Source organism: Rhinolophus hipposideros (assembly GCF_964194185.1).
Source record: "Rhinolophus hipposideros genome assembly, chromosome: 11".
Taxonomy (NCBI): Eukaryota; Metazoa; Chordata; class Mammalia; order Chiroptera; family Rhinolophidae; genus Rhinolophus; species Rhinolophus hipposideros.
Window position 1 is genome coordinate 1,199,267 of NC_138057.1, and position 17,508 is coordinate 1,216,774.

A 17,508-nucleotide genomic window follows, 5' to 3' on the forward strand; every position below is an offset into this window, starting at 1 on the left:
CCCTTGTTGAAAATCAATTGAACATATATACAAAGGTTTATTTCTGTAGTCTCTATTCTATTCCATTGGTCTATATGTCTGTCCTTGTGCCAGTATCATACTGTTTTTATTTCCGTAACTTTGTGGTAAGTTTTAAAACCAGGAAGTGTTAAAAACTTTTTCAAGATTGTTTTGGTTATTGGAGGTCGCTTGAAAATCCTAATGAAATTTAGGATGGGCTTTTTATTTCTTGAAAAAATGCCATTGAGACTTTAATAGTGATTGCATTGAATCTATGGATCACTTTGGGAGTATTGACATATTAACAATACTAGGTCTTCCAATTCATGAACATGGGATGTCTTCTTTAATTTCTTTTAGCAATGTTTTATAGTTTTCAGTGTGTTCGTCTTTTAACTCCTTACATTTATTCCTAAGTGTTTTATTTTTTTTTTTATAATATTGTAAATGCAATTGTTTTCTTAATTTTCTGTTCAGATTGTTCATCGTTAATATATAGAAATGTAACTGACTTTGTACCCTGCAACTTTGCTAACTTCATGAATTAACTCTAACAGGTGTTTTGTTTGTTTTGTTTTCGTGGATTTTTTTTTTTTAAGGATATCTACATATAAGATGATGTCACCTCTGAACACAGATCATTTTACTTCTTCCTTTCCAATATGGTTGCCCATTATTATTATTATTATTATTATTATTATTATTATTATTATTCTTTTTCCCAGTTCCTCTGGCTAGAACTTCTAATACTATATTGAATAGAAGTGGCAAAAGCAAGGATCCTTGTCTTATTTCCGATTTTAGAGGAAATGCTTTCAGTCTTTCACCATTGAGTATGATGTTAGTTATGGTTTATATATTACACACATATACATATTTGGCTTTTGTCATATTGAGAGAATCCCAGATTTGGCCAGACAGAGATGCACACCTGGTGTTTGTCAGTCTTTCAGGTGGCCCCCAGACAGGTTAGGAGAGACATACAAAATAATTTGTGAATAAGATCATCCCTGCTCCCTCCAGAACATGGTACCGCACTGGGAATGCAGGTGGCCTTCTTCAAAACAGCTGTAAAGCTGGGGAGTGGGTGGCCCAAGGCCAGTAAAAATACCACAATGCTTTCCTGCTTTTTAAAATTTGCTTTTTTCTTTATTTGCCTTTACTTCTCCTTGGTTGTTATAAATCTTTAGCTGTTTTCTGGAGTTCTGATAATGTTAGTTCTGACAATTTCTGATTGTTTTTTTCAATGGTTTTGTGGAAGGATGGAAGTTGGGAACTGCCTACTCCATTTTGCTGATACCACTCTTAAGGAGTTTCTCTGTGTTTATGTCTATCAGTTATCGAAAAAGGAATTTTAAAATTTTCCATTATGGTTGTGGATTTGTGTATTTCTTATTGTAGATATGTTGATTTTTGCTTTATATATTTTGAAGATATGTTATTAGGTATATTCAAATTTAGGTTTTTCCATGTCTGATTTGTAAGTTGAACTTTTTAACATTGTGAAGTGTCTCTATTATGATCTTTGTCTTTAAATCTACTTTGTCTGAAATTGCTATAAGTATGTTAGCTTGTGTTGGGTTATTATTTACATGGCGTATGGTTTCCCATTCTTGATTTTGTCTTTCTATATCCTTGTTTTATTTATTTTTAAACAGTCAGCTGCTTTGTTCTCAAGATTTGTTATATTATAAATTTCACACATTTGTTAATTTTTCAATTAGATAAGACTTTCAGTATTATTTTTTATTAATTTCAGGTGTACAGCATAGTGGTTAGGCATTTATATAATTTAAGAAGTGATCCCCCCGACTAGTCTAGTACCCACCTGGCACTATGCATAGTTGTCACCATATTACTGACTACATCCTCATGACTAATTTGTAACTACCAATGTGTACATCTTAATCCCTTCACCTTTTTGACCCTGCCCTCCACACCCTCTCCCATCTGTCATCCTGATAAATCTAGTATCTGACACCATACATAGTTATTACAGTATTACTGACTATTTTCCTTATGTTGCACCCTACATCCCCATGACTACTGTGTACCAACCAATTTGTACTGCCTAATCCCTTCACCCTTTTCACCCATTCCCCCCAATCCCTCTCCCGTCTGGCAACCATCAAAATATTCTCTATATCTATGAGTTTGTTTCTGTTAGATTCCATAGATAAGCGAAATCACATTCCATCTCTCTTGCTCTGTCTGATATACCCCACTCAGCACAATAACCTCCAGGTCTATCCATGCTGCCCCCGATAGCAAGAACCCATTTTGTTCCATGGCTGAGCAATATTCCATTGTGTATATGCACCAACTCCTCTCTATCCATTCATCCATCCATCGACAGAAACCCAGGCTGCTTCTTGGCCATTGTAAACAATGCTGCAATGAACATAGGGATGAACACATCCCCTTGAAGCAGCGTTTTGGGTTTCTTTAGATAAATACCCAGAAGTGGGATTACTGGATCATTCTTTGTCTCGTGTTATTGCCTTTGTTTTGAAATCCATTTTTCCTGGTGTAAGGATTGCTACCCTAGCTTTTAAAAATTCATTTCCATTTTCCATTCCTTTTAGTCTGTGTATGTCTTTCGATCTGAAGTGTCTCTTGTAGGCAGCATATGTAAGGGTCTTGTTTTTTTATCCATTCAGCCACCTATCTTTTGATTGAAGCATTTAATGCATTTACATTTAAAGTAATTGTTGATAGATATGTAGTTATTGCCATTTTATTATTCATTTATATTTTCTCGTTTTAACTCCCTCTAACATTTTTTTTAAATTATTTTATTGGAGAATATTGGAGAACAGTGTATTTTTCCAGGGCCCATCAGCTCCAAGTTGTCCTTCAATCTAGTCATGGATGGCACAGCTCAGCTCCAAGTCCAGTCGCTGTTTTCAACCTTAGTTGCTGGGGGTGCAGCCCACCATCCCATGTGGGAATTGAACCAGCAATCTTGTTAAGAGCTCGCGATCTAACCAACTGAGCCATCTGGCCGTCCCCTCTAACATTTCTTGTAATACTGGTTTGGTGGTGATGAACTCCTTCAGCTTTTCCTGTCTGGGAGTCTCTTTATCATCTCCATCAATTTTAAAAGATAGCCTTGCTGGATAGAGTAATCTTGGTTGCAGGTCCTTGCTTTTTATCACTTTGACTATTTCATGCCAATCCCTTCTGGCTTGAAAAGTTTCTGTTGAGAAATCAGCTGAGAGTCTTACGGGGGCTCCCTTACATGTAACTAGTTGTCTTTCTCTTGCTTCTTTTAGGATTCACTCTTTGTCTTTAATCTTTGCCATTTTAATTATAATGTGTCTTTGTGTGGGCCTGTTTGGGTTCATCTTGTTTGGGACTCTGTGCTTATTGGGCTTGTATTATATATCTATTTCCTTTGCTAGGTTAAGAAAGTTTTCGGTCATTATTTCTTCAAATGTGTTCTCAATCCCTTGCTTTCTCTCTTCTCCTTCTGGTACCCCTATGATGCAAATGTTGTTAGGCTTGATGTTGTCCCAGGGGTCTCTTGAACCATCCTCATTTTTTTTTGGATTCATTTTTCTTTTTGCTGTTCTGATTGGGTGTGTTCTGCTACCCAATCTTCCAAATCCCTGATTTGATCCTCTGCTTCCTCTAGTCTGCTGGTAATTCCTTCTAGTGTAGTCTTCACTTCTGACTGGCTCTTTATTATAGTTTCTCTGTCCTTTTTTATGCTTGCTATATATTTGTTGAAGTTCCCATTAAGTTCCTTGAGAATCCTTATAACCAGTGTTTTGAACTCTGTATCTGGCAGGTTGCTTGCCTCCATTTCTTTTAGCTCTTTTTCTGGAGTTTTCTCCCGTTCTTTCATTGGGGATGTATTTCTTTGTTTCCTCATTTTGGCTGCCTCTCTGTGTTTGTGTCTATGTGTCAGGTAGATCTGCTACGTCCCCCAGTTTTGGCCAGGTGGCCTATGTAGTAAGTGCCCTACAAAGCCCAGTAGCACAGTCTCCCTGGTCATGTGTACCAGGTACTCCAGGAGTTTCTCTTGTGTGGGTTGTGTGTACTCTCCTATTATACCTGTCTTGATTGCTATTGGCATGTCAGTGGGTGGTATTGACCCTTAGGCTAACAGGCTATGGGGTTTGGCCATGTCCACAGCTTACGAGCTGCTGGGTGGGGGGCTTACCCCATGGAGCCAGATTCACCCCAGTGGGCTCTGGATCTGTTAAGACCATCCTTTGGGTGTGCTACTTGTGGAGCCAATGGGCGGTGCCCTGCTGTGGTCTGAAGCCAACCTCCAGGTATGTTGGTTCTGGGCCTCCTTTGGAGGGGCTCTGGTGCAGGCCCTGGTCAGCCACTGCCTGGTAGGAGCTACAAAGAGATCTGTGGTTGGTTGATCACTGTGCTAGACCTGGTAGTGCATGGGAGAGACCACACTGCGAACCCAGAATGGCTGCCACCAGTACCGGGCCTGGGGTAGCTCTGCAAAAAGCCCTGGGCACCCAGAGGCCTGCTCCCACCTATCCACTCCCATAAAGTTCAGCTGATGATAGAGTCTCTTGTGGCATGTGAATTGCTTGAGGCAGGATTTCAAGGAGTCACCAGGGTGGGACAAGTGGTGTTCACCAAATTAATGCAGATTTTGGTTTGGTGCCAGAGCTGAGCTTGGAGCTACTCAACAAAAGTCCCAGAGCACACCGAGGCCATCTGCTGCCACCTGGGGCCTGTGGACCCCCAAGAGTTGTCCAAGAAAGAGTTCAATGCAGATGGGGCTGGTTGCTTGCTGAGAAAGTGTCTTTGGCGTTGCATGAGTTGGGTGGGGTGGGGTCCCAGGGAGTCACCGGGGGGAGCGAGCAGAGTTCACCAGGCCAGCGCAGATTCAGATTTGGCTGTGTGGGGAAGGCCTCAACACAGGAAAGATGGTGCCCGCCTGCCGGCTGCATGGGAGGACTCTACACAGGGAAAATGATGACTGGCCCTCCTGTCCTCGCCTTAAAGCCTCACAATTCAATCTTTCCTCGTATATCTCTGACGCCTCACAAGTCACTGTACCTCCACCAGAGCCCAGGGTGAGTGCCTACAAGCGAGTGAATCTGTGTGGGCCCTTCAAGAGGACATCTGGGTTTTCCACAACCTTTTTGTCTCACCTGGATGGTTGGAATCCCCACTGTTTTCCACAGCCAGATGTGGGGGCTCCTTTCCCAGCACCAGTAATGTGGGCGGGCTGGGGAAACCAGTGTGGATCTGGGCCCCTTGCTCCTCCAGTGGGGAATCTTCGCAGCTGAGATATCCCTCCAGATTCTTAGCTGAATGGGGCCAGCCCATTCTGCGTCTCCGCCCCCCCACCGGTCTCCATGTGGCTTGTTCTTTATATCCTTAGTTATAGGGGTTCTGTTCAACTAGACTTCATGTAGTTCTCTATCATGGTTGACTTTAAATTAGTCCAGTGATCAGAGTTCACACCATCTCTCTGGCATAAACAACTCAAACAATGTGTCATCTACTAGTATTTCCAGGTTTGCTTTCTGTAGCCTCTTAGCTGTCTGCTCTGCATAGTGCATTTTGTCCTAAAAGACCGAATTCTCTAAGGCAGATCCATGGCAGGCCTGTAAGACATCTATTAACCTCTTATCAGCCAGCCTTCTGCAGAAACCTTAGTTGGTGATTGCTGTAGTAAAGCTTTTCATTTTCTTAATGATGGAAGTGAAATGGCAGAAGTTTTAATTTTGTTAAGGTCCAGTTTATCAAATTTTTTATGTTCAGTAATTTTTTTATTCTAACTAAGGAATCTTTGCCTATTCCAAGACCAGGAAGATATTCTCCTATGTTTTTTCTAGAGTTTTCATTGTCTCAACTGTTGTAGCCAGGCCTGTAAGCCACCTCAAATTGACTTTTGTGTATAGTTTGATGTAGGAGGTCAAATTTTTTCCTGTATGCATATCTGGTTGTTCCAGCACCTTTCTTTCCATAGACATTCATCACGTGTCTATATATGTGTAGATCCGTTTCTGAACTCACTGTTTTGTTCCATCGAGCCATTCTTTTATCCTTATGACAATACTAGACCCTCTTAATCACTGTAGCTTTATAGTAAGTTTAATGTCTGATAGTGTAATACTTGTGACATTGATCTTCTTCAAGAATTTTAAATTTTTTTTCTAGGTCTTTAAATTTCCATATACATTTTCGAAACAGCCTGTTAATTTCTACAAAATAAACTGCTGGGATTTTATTGGGTCTTTTGATCAACTTTGTGAGATTTGACTTATTAATAGTGTTGAGTGTTCCTATGAACATGATGTTTCTGTTCATATCCTTTGTATTTTCTCTCAGCAAAATTTTGTAGTTTTCAGTGTAAAGGTGTTACACGTATTTCATTGAATGTTTCCCTAGGTAGTGGATGTTTTGGAATGTAGTTGTAAATTGTATTGTTCTAAAATTTCATTCTCCAGTTGTGTGTTAGTATATAGAAATGTGGTTGAGCTCTGTACCTTGTATCCTGCAATCTTGCTAAGTTTGCTTGTTAGTTTTAGAAATTGGTTTGTTCATTCTTTTGGGTTTTCTCCATACACAATCTTGTCATCTGTAAATAAAGATGGTTTTACTTTTTTTTTTCCAGTCTGTGCCTCTTTTTCTTTCCTCACGTGGGCTGGGACTTCCCATGCATGTTGACGAGCAGCAGGGGGAGTGTGGGAAAGTGTATTTGGCATTTCTCATCTGTACAGGATTAGCTGAGGGTTCGGGAGAGCCTCTTCCAGGATGGAGGAGGCGCCTCTGGCCTTGGCTGCTGTGCTTTCCTTGGACTGTGGCGTTTCTCAGACGCGCTCCCTGCATCTGAGGAGAGCCCCATGTGGGGTTCTCCCTAGGGGTGTAGCTGGAGTGAGGTGCAGTGATTTCCACTGGGACAGCAGCGTTGCACTTCTGGGCAAACCCCACTAGGTGGCGATGTCTTATCTGTTTTTAGTTGCTGGATTAGGTATGCCAACGTTTTGTCTAGGGAGTCCCAGTGAAGTTTGTCTCCTTTTTTGTTGCATTCTCCTCAGGTTTCTGCGTCACAACCATGCTGGCCTCACCAACTGTCACTGCTCCACTACCCACCCTGTGCCGCTTCTCTGGGGTGTGGAGAGCAGAGCAGCTGTCCCCCCCAGGCTCTAGGCACATGCCCCTCACAACTCTTGGCTGCTCTGGGTCTCAGTCAAGCAGGAGGTTTTTGGGTTGGGGTGTGTGGTCTCTTTGCCCCCTCAGGGGTCAGGCCTCATAGGGCCTGCTCTGGCCTCTGGACAGAGGTGGCCAGGCTGCAGATTTGGAAAACAAAGAAAGGTGGCCTCTGCCTTCTGGCCCCGTGCTGTTACTCTGGTGTTAGCTGTTAGAAGGCACCCCAGGGCAGGTCCTGGAACACTGTCTCCTGAGGATGGAGAAACTTCAGGGACCTCTGGGGCCACTGGGGGAGGCCAGTTGATTGCAGCTACATGTGTCCTCCTCTTCTTGTCTTGTAGATGAGCGCACCTCGAGCAGCAGTGGGGACACCATGTCTGGCCCTGGCGCCTGGCCCTCTACCCACCACGGTCATTCCTGGAACCGCCCTGACCCTGCCCGTGCCCATGCCAGGTACTGCCCTCTCTGGCCTCTCAGTCTCGCCCTGTGCACTGCCTCTGGGCCAGTACAGAAGCCTGCTCCCAGCTCCAGTTGCCTGGGGTCCATGGGCAGCCCAGGCCGGCAGCCAGAGCCCTGCCTGGGGGCCAGACTTGGGCACAGGAGGCGGTCCTGTGTTCCCCATGTTCTTACCGCCGCCTGCGGTCTGCACGCCTGCTCCCAGGCTGCGGATCATGTAGCTCTCTAACCGTTTGCCAGATAGAATGCACTGAATTGAACAGCCTGGAGGAGCCTGGTTATGGTTTGGCGTCTGAGTTTTGCCCTGCCTTCCCGAGGGTGCCCAGTGAAGGGGTCAGTGTGAGGAACCTTGCTCCCTTGTTGCTGCGGAACCCTTTTCCTCTTAGGTTCCATTGGTCTACACTCATAGATTTTACACCCACTTCCTGTACTTGAATCGATGGTTAGAACATTGTAATCACCATGCAGAATTACAGTGCCTTGAATTCCAGCTTTTCTGTTCCCCAACGGAAAGAGATGTTTAAAAAGTCATATATTGGAAAAGGTGTATTTCATTTACAATTGGATTGTGCATTGATAACTTTATTTCCCATTAAGTTGCAGAGATATAAATGGTTTTCAATCTGAAGCTAAAGTTTAATCTTTAGTTTTCTGTTGTAAGTGGCTTTTTGAAAAAACAAATTGAACTAGTGACACTAAATATCGAAGAATTGCAAATGGAGGGGAGCTCTGACTCCTGCTCACAACAGGAGGTCTCTCTGGGCTCAGTGTCACTGGTAGCAGACAGATGGACACATACCCTCAACTGCAGCTCTGAGGCGCTGCCAGCAGCCGCCCGTGATGTATGGTTCCTGGGGCCGTGCATTGCTAGTGGCAGTCGGTCTCTTAGGAACAGAGTAGTAGGTATGTTGGGCTGTGTGGAAACTGCTGGAAAGTACTAGGTAAGCAGACACATCCTCAGGCCCCAAAGCCAGGCAGGGATGCTGTAAGGTGGGGAAGGTCAGGGTATGTGTCACAGCAGGCCACCACCCTGCAGTGACAGCATGGCCCCTTTGTCTCCGGGGTTCAGCCTACCCTCCTGCTGGCCCTCCTTCCTTTTCCATCATCTTTACTGAGGACTGTGGCCTCCTGGGCCTCGACTTGCCACGCGGTCACAGGTCAATCCGCCTACCTCTGGGCCCCAAACTGCTTACCAAACACCAAGGTCACCCTGCTGGGGGCAGGGTGTTCCTTCTCTGGGGCATCAGTGGGACTTATCCCACTGATCCCTCTGTGGGAGCTGCAGGCCCTGTTTGTCACTGCAGGATGTGGCCTGGGTCCCTCTGCGCAGTCCCACTCCCCAAAGGGAGGCAGCTCGATGGGCTGCTGGGTTGTGAATGGTAGCTGTACTTTGGGACCTTAGTAGAACTGGCTAACTTATTTTGGTTTAAATTGATTATTCCATCAATTAAGTTAGAATTACATTTTCTAGGCAGTTACGCAGAATCTTCTGCCAGGGCACCATGCTGTAGTAAGAGATTCTGTTCTGTGAGGTGCCCCATGGTCCTTTGTTGCGTCTGGTTCCTGAGGGTGGTGGAAGCTGCCCTCTCCTACTCCCCTCCCGGCACCAACTTGAGGTGTGGATTTCTGGCCTTGTACACGAAAGATCAGTGGCATGGAATCCCCAAGAGATTGTATATATGAAGGAAAAAAATAAACATTTTTGCTTGAAAACAGTGTGGAACAACATCTTTTTCTTATTCTCTGTCCATGTAAAAGCCGAACCAGCCAGCCTCAGGGGGGACAGGAGAGGGTAGCCGGGTGGGTGGGCAGGCAGCGGGGCCATCTCCCCAGCGGGCGCCAGGTATGGTGAATGCTGCGCCACTGGGCTCGGGCTGAAAGTGAGGTGTCAGGTGGGACCCCGTCCTGGGTGTGGCCTGGGCCCAGAGGTCAGCCAGCCTCTGCCAACTCCGGGCCTGGCTTTCAACCACTCACCCTGAACTGCATTTAGATGTGGGGTAGGCTCTGCCGCACAGACAAAGGGAGTCCCATGGTCAACTAAACGGTCCCTGACCCCTGTCTACATTGGCTGTCTTCCAGAAAGCTCGGTTTGGTGACTTTGGAGGAGGCATCAGGAGGCGTCAGGTTCTAGGTCTTGTGAGAGGAGGGTGTGGAGCTGGGGCCACTCGAGGGTCATGCAAGGGACTCTGCTGTCCTGTAGGCGCAGGGTCGTGGCGCAGGTGTGGGTTTGGGAAGGGTTCTCCCCCACCCTCATGGGATTCATCATGTGTTCCTTGATGGCCTCACGCTCAGTGGCCTGTGCTCCTGCACGCACTCACGCTGGGGGGCACAGCACCTCCTGCTCTGCCCCGCTGGGGTGGTTGCCTTGGTCTGCTGGTCCCACACTCCCACTGAGATGTGGTCTGGCTTTGTGCATCTGCTCGTGGAAGGATGCGGACCCCCTGCTGCATTTGGTGCCTCATCTCAGCGCTGGCCTTGGGCAGAGGCCAGGGCATCTGGGTTTGCTGTGCTCACCAGCCAGAGGCAGCTTGCCCCCCGTTGCCGCCCAGGCACTGGGAAGCCCTGTCTGATTTGGGCAGGTGGTCAGTGTGGAAGGGAGCCAGATGGTGGAGGTGGCCTAGGTCCCTCTGCACAGTGCGCAGGTTACAGTCGGGTCCCCCGGTCCCCTGAAGAATGTGACTGCTTTGGCGTCACTTCTCCACCTTCGAGGGCCTGGTGCGACTGTGTAGGGCCTGTAATGAGCTGTGGCGGTTTTGTCTTCTAGATTCTGAGAGTGAGAAGCCCGACTGAGCCCAGGCAGGCTGACCTGACCCAGACGCCAGGCCTTGTGTCGTCACGCAGAGAAGCGAGTCCGCGCCTCGTGTCAGTCACTGTTTTGTAAACACTTTCTAAGCATTTTTTATTCACAATTGGAAACACAAATGTAATGCAAGAATAAAAAATATTTTGGGGGAAAAAGGACTTTGGTTTTTCAAACTCTCCTTTGTGGTGGTCCCTAGACAGGCCGGTGGCCTGATACAGCAGGGAGCAGGTGAGGGACGCTGGAGAAACTGGGGACGGTGCAGAGGGCCCGGTGGGGGGTCCTGGGTATGGCGATGAACATTGCAGTTTACAGGGCGCTTTGCAGGGCCCCTGAGAATCAGGTTGGGGCCCTCGAATCAGATGGCAGTGGGCTACATCAGATAGGTGACGCGTGGTCCCACCTCTTGGACAAGCAGCTGAGGCCAGGATGGCAGGTGGCCTTGTCCGTTTTCAGGCGTTTCCCCTTCAGGCCCAGGGCAATGTCCATTTTGTGCAGTGCCCATCTCTGGTGAGGGCAGTGCCCATCCCTGGCCTGCACAGACATGGACGTTTGCACACAGCTCCATTTCCCCAACCTCTGGCTCCCTTGCTCCATTGTCACTTGGAGGCATGTCACTGCCCCCTGGGCCCTCAGAGGCATCCACAGTGGCCTGAAACGTCCCTCCAGAAATGTGGGTGGTGGCACCGCAGCCTGGCTCACAGGGACGGGCTCAGGCTGGGACCTGGGTACTGGGCTAGAACTCAGGGTTCACCTGCCTGTGGTGGGGAAGTGCATCTTTGTTTTCGTTGATTTCCCATGGAACTGAGTGCTTCTGGGGTGAAATGTGGGATGGCGCGTGTCACCGTTGGAGCCCACAGATGCTGCGTATGATACTCCAGCTGTCACGGCTTGCTTCAGACATTTATCTTCATCACAATGAAATGTCAGCGCCTGAGACTCAACTCCTGTGCACCTGGCTGATGAAAGCAGAGCAGCGCAGGTTTCCTCCTGCCACGGCTTCCCTGGGAGCTCACTGATGCAGCCGCCTGAGGTGGACGGGCGTGGTGTCCGCGTGGGTGGGGGTGGGCGCAGCAGGGGACCTGCACAGGGCTGCCCACCCCCTCTCGCCAGCGGACACACCCCGCCAGCCTCCCGCCCCTGCTCTGCTCTGTGATAAAGCAGAGGAGCAAGTGTGCCCCCAGACTTGACGCTGTCCTGTGTTTTCAGTCTTCGGTTTGTCACTGTTTGTGGCTCCTGTTACTGCAATATCTAATGACGGTAGTAATGCAGTTTACCTTTTTGGACAGCAAATTGATTTAAATCATTCCTTTTAAGCAAGTAATAGTACAGCTGCTAATGGTAAAAATGGGTCTTAAGATAGTAATGAGTGGTAAAATGGTAAGAATAGTACATGAACTAATGGTAAAAATTGTGAAGGCACAGACATCAGTTTACACCAGGGGTGTCCAAACTTTTTTCAATGTTTTTCACCAAGGGCCATATGCGGTAAAATACACAAACTGCCGGAGGTGAAGTACGTATTACCTCACCTGGTTTATTTAAGTAAACTAAATATATTTTTGGAATTTGCTGTGGGCCAATTAACAATGTATTGCGGACCGCAGTTGGCCCTCGCCCGCAGTTTGGAAACCCATGGTTTACACCATCGCACAACTGAGACCTTCCTCGCTCCCCCAGCACGAATTGCCTTCTGCGCAGGAGCCAGTCTGCACTTCTAACTCCTGGGACCCCGCGTAGCAGTCTGACCGACCCCCACTCGGGACAGTGGGTTGGGTTCTCCCTGCAAACCCGCATGGCCCTCTGGAAGTTCTCCATTGCAGGGCTGATCAGCACAGCGGTGTTAGGCACGGCCGGGGCCTGAGGGGAACGAGTCGCAGGAGACCAAAATTGGTATTAGAATTTATTTGGCGTGTTTGAGCTGCGGGAGGTCAGGCTAGGAAAAAATATAAGTCTCTGAGCAAAAAGGGGTATGGAGTTTTATAGTTTTATAGGAGAGGTAAACTAGGTTGTTCCCCCTTCAATGCTTCAGGGGGTTTTCATTGCATTGTCTCTAGCAACCAAGTGTCTCCGGCTCCACACCCTGGCCCTCAGGCCCTGATCACAAGCCCCAGGAGACAAAGTACAAAGCAAGACAGGATAAGATGGTTTCCACATTTCAGGCGGTTTCTCCAGACCTAAGGCAAACACAAGCCGGCAGGTACAAGGGTACAAAGCAAGACAAATGGCTTTTAAGATAAGAAGGTTCCTGTTTCCGGCCTAAATATGGCCTAACAAGATGGAGGGACAGGACAGTGCTGGTGATGATCACCCTGTGTGTGTGTGGTGTTCCTGCACGTAAGTGGTGTTCCTGCACGTAAGTCTTCTGGGGCCCTGCACACCCAGCCTCCAGAGCCCCTAGGGTAGGTCCCAATCCCTGTCTGGGAAACCAAGGCTCTCTGCTGTCCACCTCACTCATCAGATGGGTTCCCTGCTTGAGACTTGGCTGCAGGGACATGGCTCACCAGCTCCACCTCTGCCCCGTGCTACTGCTGCTCACTTTCCTGCAACTCCAGCAGGACCCTCACCAGACCCCCAGAGGGGGTCTCATGTGTATGTTGCCTTTGTCCCTTTGTCACGCTTGGCTTTAAGCCTCCCAGGGGCAAACCTTAAGGGCCTGTTTCCTATCTTGCACCTCCCAGAACAGTCAACAACCACAGCTGCTGCACAATGCATTGTGGTCCAAAGCCAAGCTGTCCCTGTGGGAAGAAGACACCAGTGGGTACTTGTCGCTACTTCCTGGATTTCGGGAACGGAAAGGACTGATACAGACGGCTGCGTCACCAGGTCTGTCCTGGGTTCCGCCTGCTGGAGCTGCACTGCAGGCTCCATTCTCATTCTACCCTGGAGGGCTCTCTGCAGCCAGTTCTTTGCCCGTTTCTGCTGTGATAGGTTGGTTGAACAGCTTTAGCTCTGAAATGTGCATCTTATTAGAGGGCTGGTTGATTTTCTATGACCTAGGAAAACCCGGCAAAACAAAAGGAAGCAACCCCCAAGGGTTCTGAGTAACTGAGGTTATGCGGTTGCAGAATCCAAGACCGGAAAGAACCCAAGCGGCACTCAGAGAGTTAGGAAGGTCAGCTTTATTACGTGGGCTCAGCGGGATCCTTCCTGAGCCCCTAGCAAGGTTTTGAGCAGGTTTTTATGGGTTGGGGACTTCCTTGAGCTGGGGAAGGAGTAGGTGTCATCTGGTGATTGGCTCGGGGTGCGGCTTGGAGGGGGTGATGCGGAAGTGGGCTGGGGACTTCTCTCTCCGCTGGGGCCACCATTTTAGCTCAGTTTCAAGTGGCAGGGAACCATTTTAGGTCAGTTTCCCCATCAGTGCTATTCTAGTACTACATTTCCAGGTCTTGAGGAACTTCACACTGGTACAGAACCAAAGGAGTCCACACACTTCACATGCAGCAGAGTTTTGCCATGGAGAAGTTAAGGTGGTTTATTGGCCGGCACCAGGAGAGCGGGAGCTAGCATTGAAAATCTCAATTCCCAGATGGTTTTAATCAAGGGTTTTAAAGGCAGAGAGTTAGAGTTAGAGGTTAGGATGGACGAAGCTGATTGGTTAGTTCCTGTGCCAGCCTCAGCAGTTTCCCTTAGTCTGATTACTTCAGTTCCTGACGTCATCTTGAGGTCATCTTGTTTGGTGCCTTAATCAGGTTGAGGAACCAATTCTGCAAAAATCACTCATCATTGTGCTTCAGTGATGTTATGTTTAAAGCAAAAGGCAGAAACTAAACGTCTTGTTACCATTGTTACTGGTTGAGTTACTGTTTTGTGCTTAACTAGCTATATTTTTCTATGATCTCAAGCAGTGTACTTATATTTATTTTTATGATGCAGAATTTATATTTTTGAATTTTTATGTATTTTTATTAAGCAAAGTGTACTTTAAAACATTTTTCTTGGAACTTGCCATACAGGCGGGCCTTCAGAACATGACTAACATACTTTATAATCTTTGACTATAAGTGACTAACATATTAATCTTTGACTATAAGCTACCTGACAACCAAAGCATTTAAAATATTTAGTTAAAGCCTATATCTGCATTTCTACACCCTATGATCTAATCCCCAAACATGTTTACTGTTAACTGCCAGTTTCAGTACTGGGAGTCCTGCCTTGACTTATGTTGTCTCTTTGGGAAACAAAAACACATGGTGTCTCGGGCCACCATAATAACCTCATACTGGATGGCTCACACATTTATTTCTCACAGTTCTGGAGGCTGAAAGTCCAGGATCAAGGTGCTGACAGATAAGTTTCATTGTGAGGCTTCTTCTGTTGGCTTTTAGGTGACCGTCATCTCTTTGTTCTCACCTGGCCTTCTTCGTGTGCACACCTGGAGAGCTCTGTTGTCTCTTCCTCTTATAAGGACATTAATCCTATCAGATTCGGGCCCCCACCCTTGTGATCTCATTTAATCTTAATTCTTCCATGAAGTCCCTATGTCCAGGTAGTCACACTGGGGAGAAAGGCCTCAACATCTGAGTTTGGCAGAACATACTCAATCCATCACATCACACATGGTTTATTAAATAATTTTGGTACACAGTCTATTTGTAATATGAAAACTATACTTATCCCTACTTGCATACACACATTTTCAAACTAAAATTAAGTGAATACAGAGAGAGAGAGAGAGAGAGAGAGAGAGAGAGAGAGAGAGAGAGAAGGGGGTGGTGGTCAAGACATATTTGTGGCAGAAAACTGGAAGGAAGCACTTACTGCTCTTTTCTGGGCCCCACATGAGCTCACCCTCCCCAGCCTTCAGAACCACAGACTGGAGGCCAGTGGCCAGTGGTGGGCTCACTCGGCCAGCTGCACAGGGTTCATCAGCACACCAACATGAAGGTCTCAGAGCTCTTGGTTTAGAGCTCCAGCACACAGAACCACAGAAAAGAGAAAAAGGGGAACAAAGAACAAGTGAAATAAGTAAAACTCAAATTGCAAGATGATAGACTGAACCCTAACTATATCAATAACCAAATTTGTCATGGTATGTGAATGATCACTTTGATTAAAAGAAATTTTCAGATTGGATTCTAAAAATAGAACCAATGCTATGTTGCATACAATAAACATACTTAAAATATAAAGAAAGACCCATAAGTAAAATAAAAGGGTGGACCAAGTTATGCCATCCTAACAGTAATCAAAGGGAAGCCAGAGTGACTCTATTAATATCAAACAATGTAGATTTCAGAGCAAAGTTTATGAGGGCAAAGATATTTCATAATGAAAAAGAGTCAACTCATCAAGGAAACATACAATTATAAACATGTATGCCCCCCAAAACAGCTTCAAAATACATGAGGAAAACAGGACTGCAAAGAGAAACAGACAAATCCACAATTATAGTCATATATTTCAATCTCTCGGTAATTGACACAGGTACACAAAAAAATTGTAATAGAGTCTGACTCCAATTTTTGGTGTCTGTCCCACATCTGGGAAAGCTGATAAGAAGCCCTGGTTCTCCCTCCCTAGGCACTGTGGGAAATTCATGCCATGAGTGGAAGTCCTAATCCTACCTCTACCCCCTAACCACCATAAAAACCCTAAGCCAGTCTCCTTTCCCTGCTCCCTCAACCCATGTTAAAGCTGAAAGCCTCATTATGTGAAAAACAAACACTTTCATCCTCTCCTGATGTGTATGTGTATGGCATAAATCTCAACATCTGAACCAAATTTGGGATTGAGGTCCTTCCTGTCCTGTGGAGGGGCCACAATAATCACTAAGAACATAGCAGACTTGAATGACACTCAACCAGCATGGCCTTATTGACCAATTTCTCAAACATTCCACCCTCACTAGAACACATGTTCTTTTTATGTGTACATGGTCCATGTACCAAGACAGGTCATATTCTGAGCCAGAAAAATGAATGACAAATTCTAAATGATTCAAGTCATACGAACAATGTTTTCTGACCACAGTGAAATTAGATTAAAAATCAAGAATAGATCTCTGGAAAATACCCAAATATTTTGGAAATGAAATAACATACTTCTAAATAATCCATGAATCAAAGAAGTAGTTAGGGAAAAAATTTAACTAAATGAAAATGACAGCACATGTTAAAATTGTCGGGACACTGCTAAAGCAGAACTTAGGAGAAACTTGATAGCACCAACCCTGTATTAGAAAAGAAGACCAAATCAAGGACTTCATCTTCCACCTTAAGAAACTAGCAAAAGGAGAAATTAAATCCAAAGTAAGCATAAAAAGTTGAATAATATAAATCAGTAAAATAGAAAACAGGAAAACAATAGAGAAGAGTATCTATGTAACCAAAAGCTGATATGTGCGAAACTCAATAAAACTGAAAAATGACTAGACTGATCAGGAAACAAGAGAAGACACAAATTTTCATTATTACAAAGGAGAGAGTGATTCCATAGACTGGTTCCATAGATATTAAAAGGGTTATTAAAGGGCTATTATGAACATCTTATGTCAATAACTGACCGTTTTGGTGAAATGGGCAAATTACTTGAAAGATACAAATTACTAAGCCTTAGTTAAGAAGTAGTGGATAACCTAAATAGCCCTATATCTATAAAATAAATTTATTTTGTAGTTAAAATTTTTTTCACAAAACTCTAGTGGTGAATTCCTCAAGATATTTGAGGGAGAAAAATGCCAATTTTACACAAACTCTTCCAGACAATTCTGTTGCCCTCATTCTATGACAAAATGTTATAGACAAAAACAACCCACAAATCCTAGAGACCAACATCTTTCATAAGCAAAGAAAAAATTCTAAATGAAGTATTAGCAAATTGAATGAAGCAATATATGAAAAGGATAATATTTTATAACTAAGTAGTATTTGTTTCAGGAATTCACAGAGGGCTTCACTTCCCAAAATTAACCAATATAAAATTACCAGTTACAATAACACCATAAAGTATGAAATACTTAGGGATAAATCTGACAAAAGATGTGAAAGACCTATATAACATTGTAGAAAGAAGTTAAGGACAACTCTAATAAGTGGAGACACATGCAGAGTTCGTGTGTTGTAAGACTTAGTGTTGTTAAAATGTCAGTCCCCCTTCAATGGATCTACAGA

General features: G+C 45.4%; 1 protein-coding gene across 17 annotated transcripts in view; it reads left to right on the forward strand.

Moving 5' to 3' along the window:
* WNK2 (WNK lysine deficient protein kinase 2) overlaps positions 1–10,553 on the forward strand; it is a 116,107-nt gene extending 105,554 nt beyond the window's left edge. For 6 of the 17 annotated variants that reach the window (XM_081066062.1, XM_081066075.1, XM_081066072.1 and 3 more), the window contains one exon: positions 7,479–9,301. In XM_081066062.1, coding sequence (XP_080922188.1) covers positions 7,479–7,814 — 336 coding nt within the window. In that variant the 3' untranslated portion in view covers positions 7,815–9,301. Of the gene's footprint in view, positions 1–7,478; positions 9,303–10,357 lie in introns of those variants that run through there. The other 11 variants (XM_081066076.1, XM_081066068.1, XM_081066077.1 and 8 more) reach the window with 4 other exon arrangements.
* Positions 10,554–17,508: the final 6,955 nt, after the last annotated feature.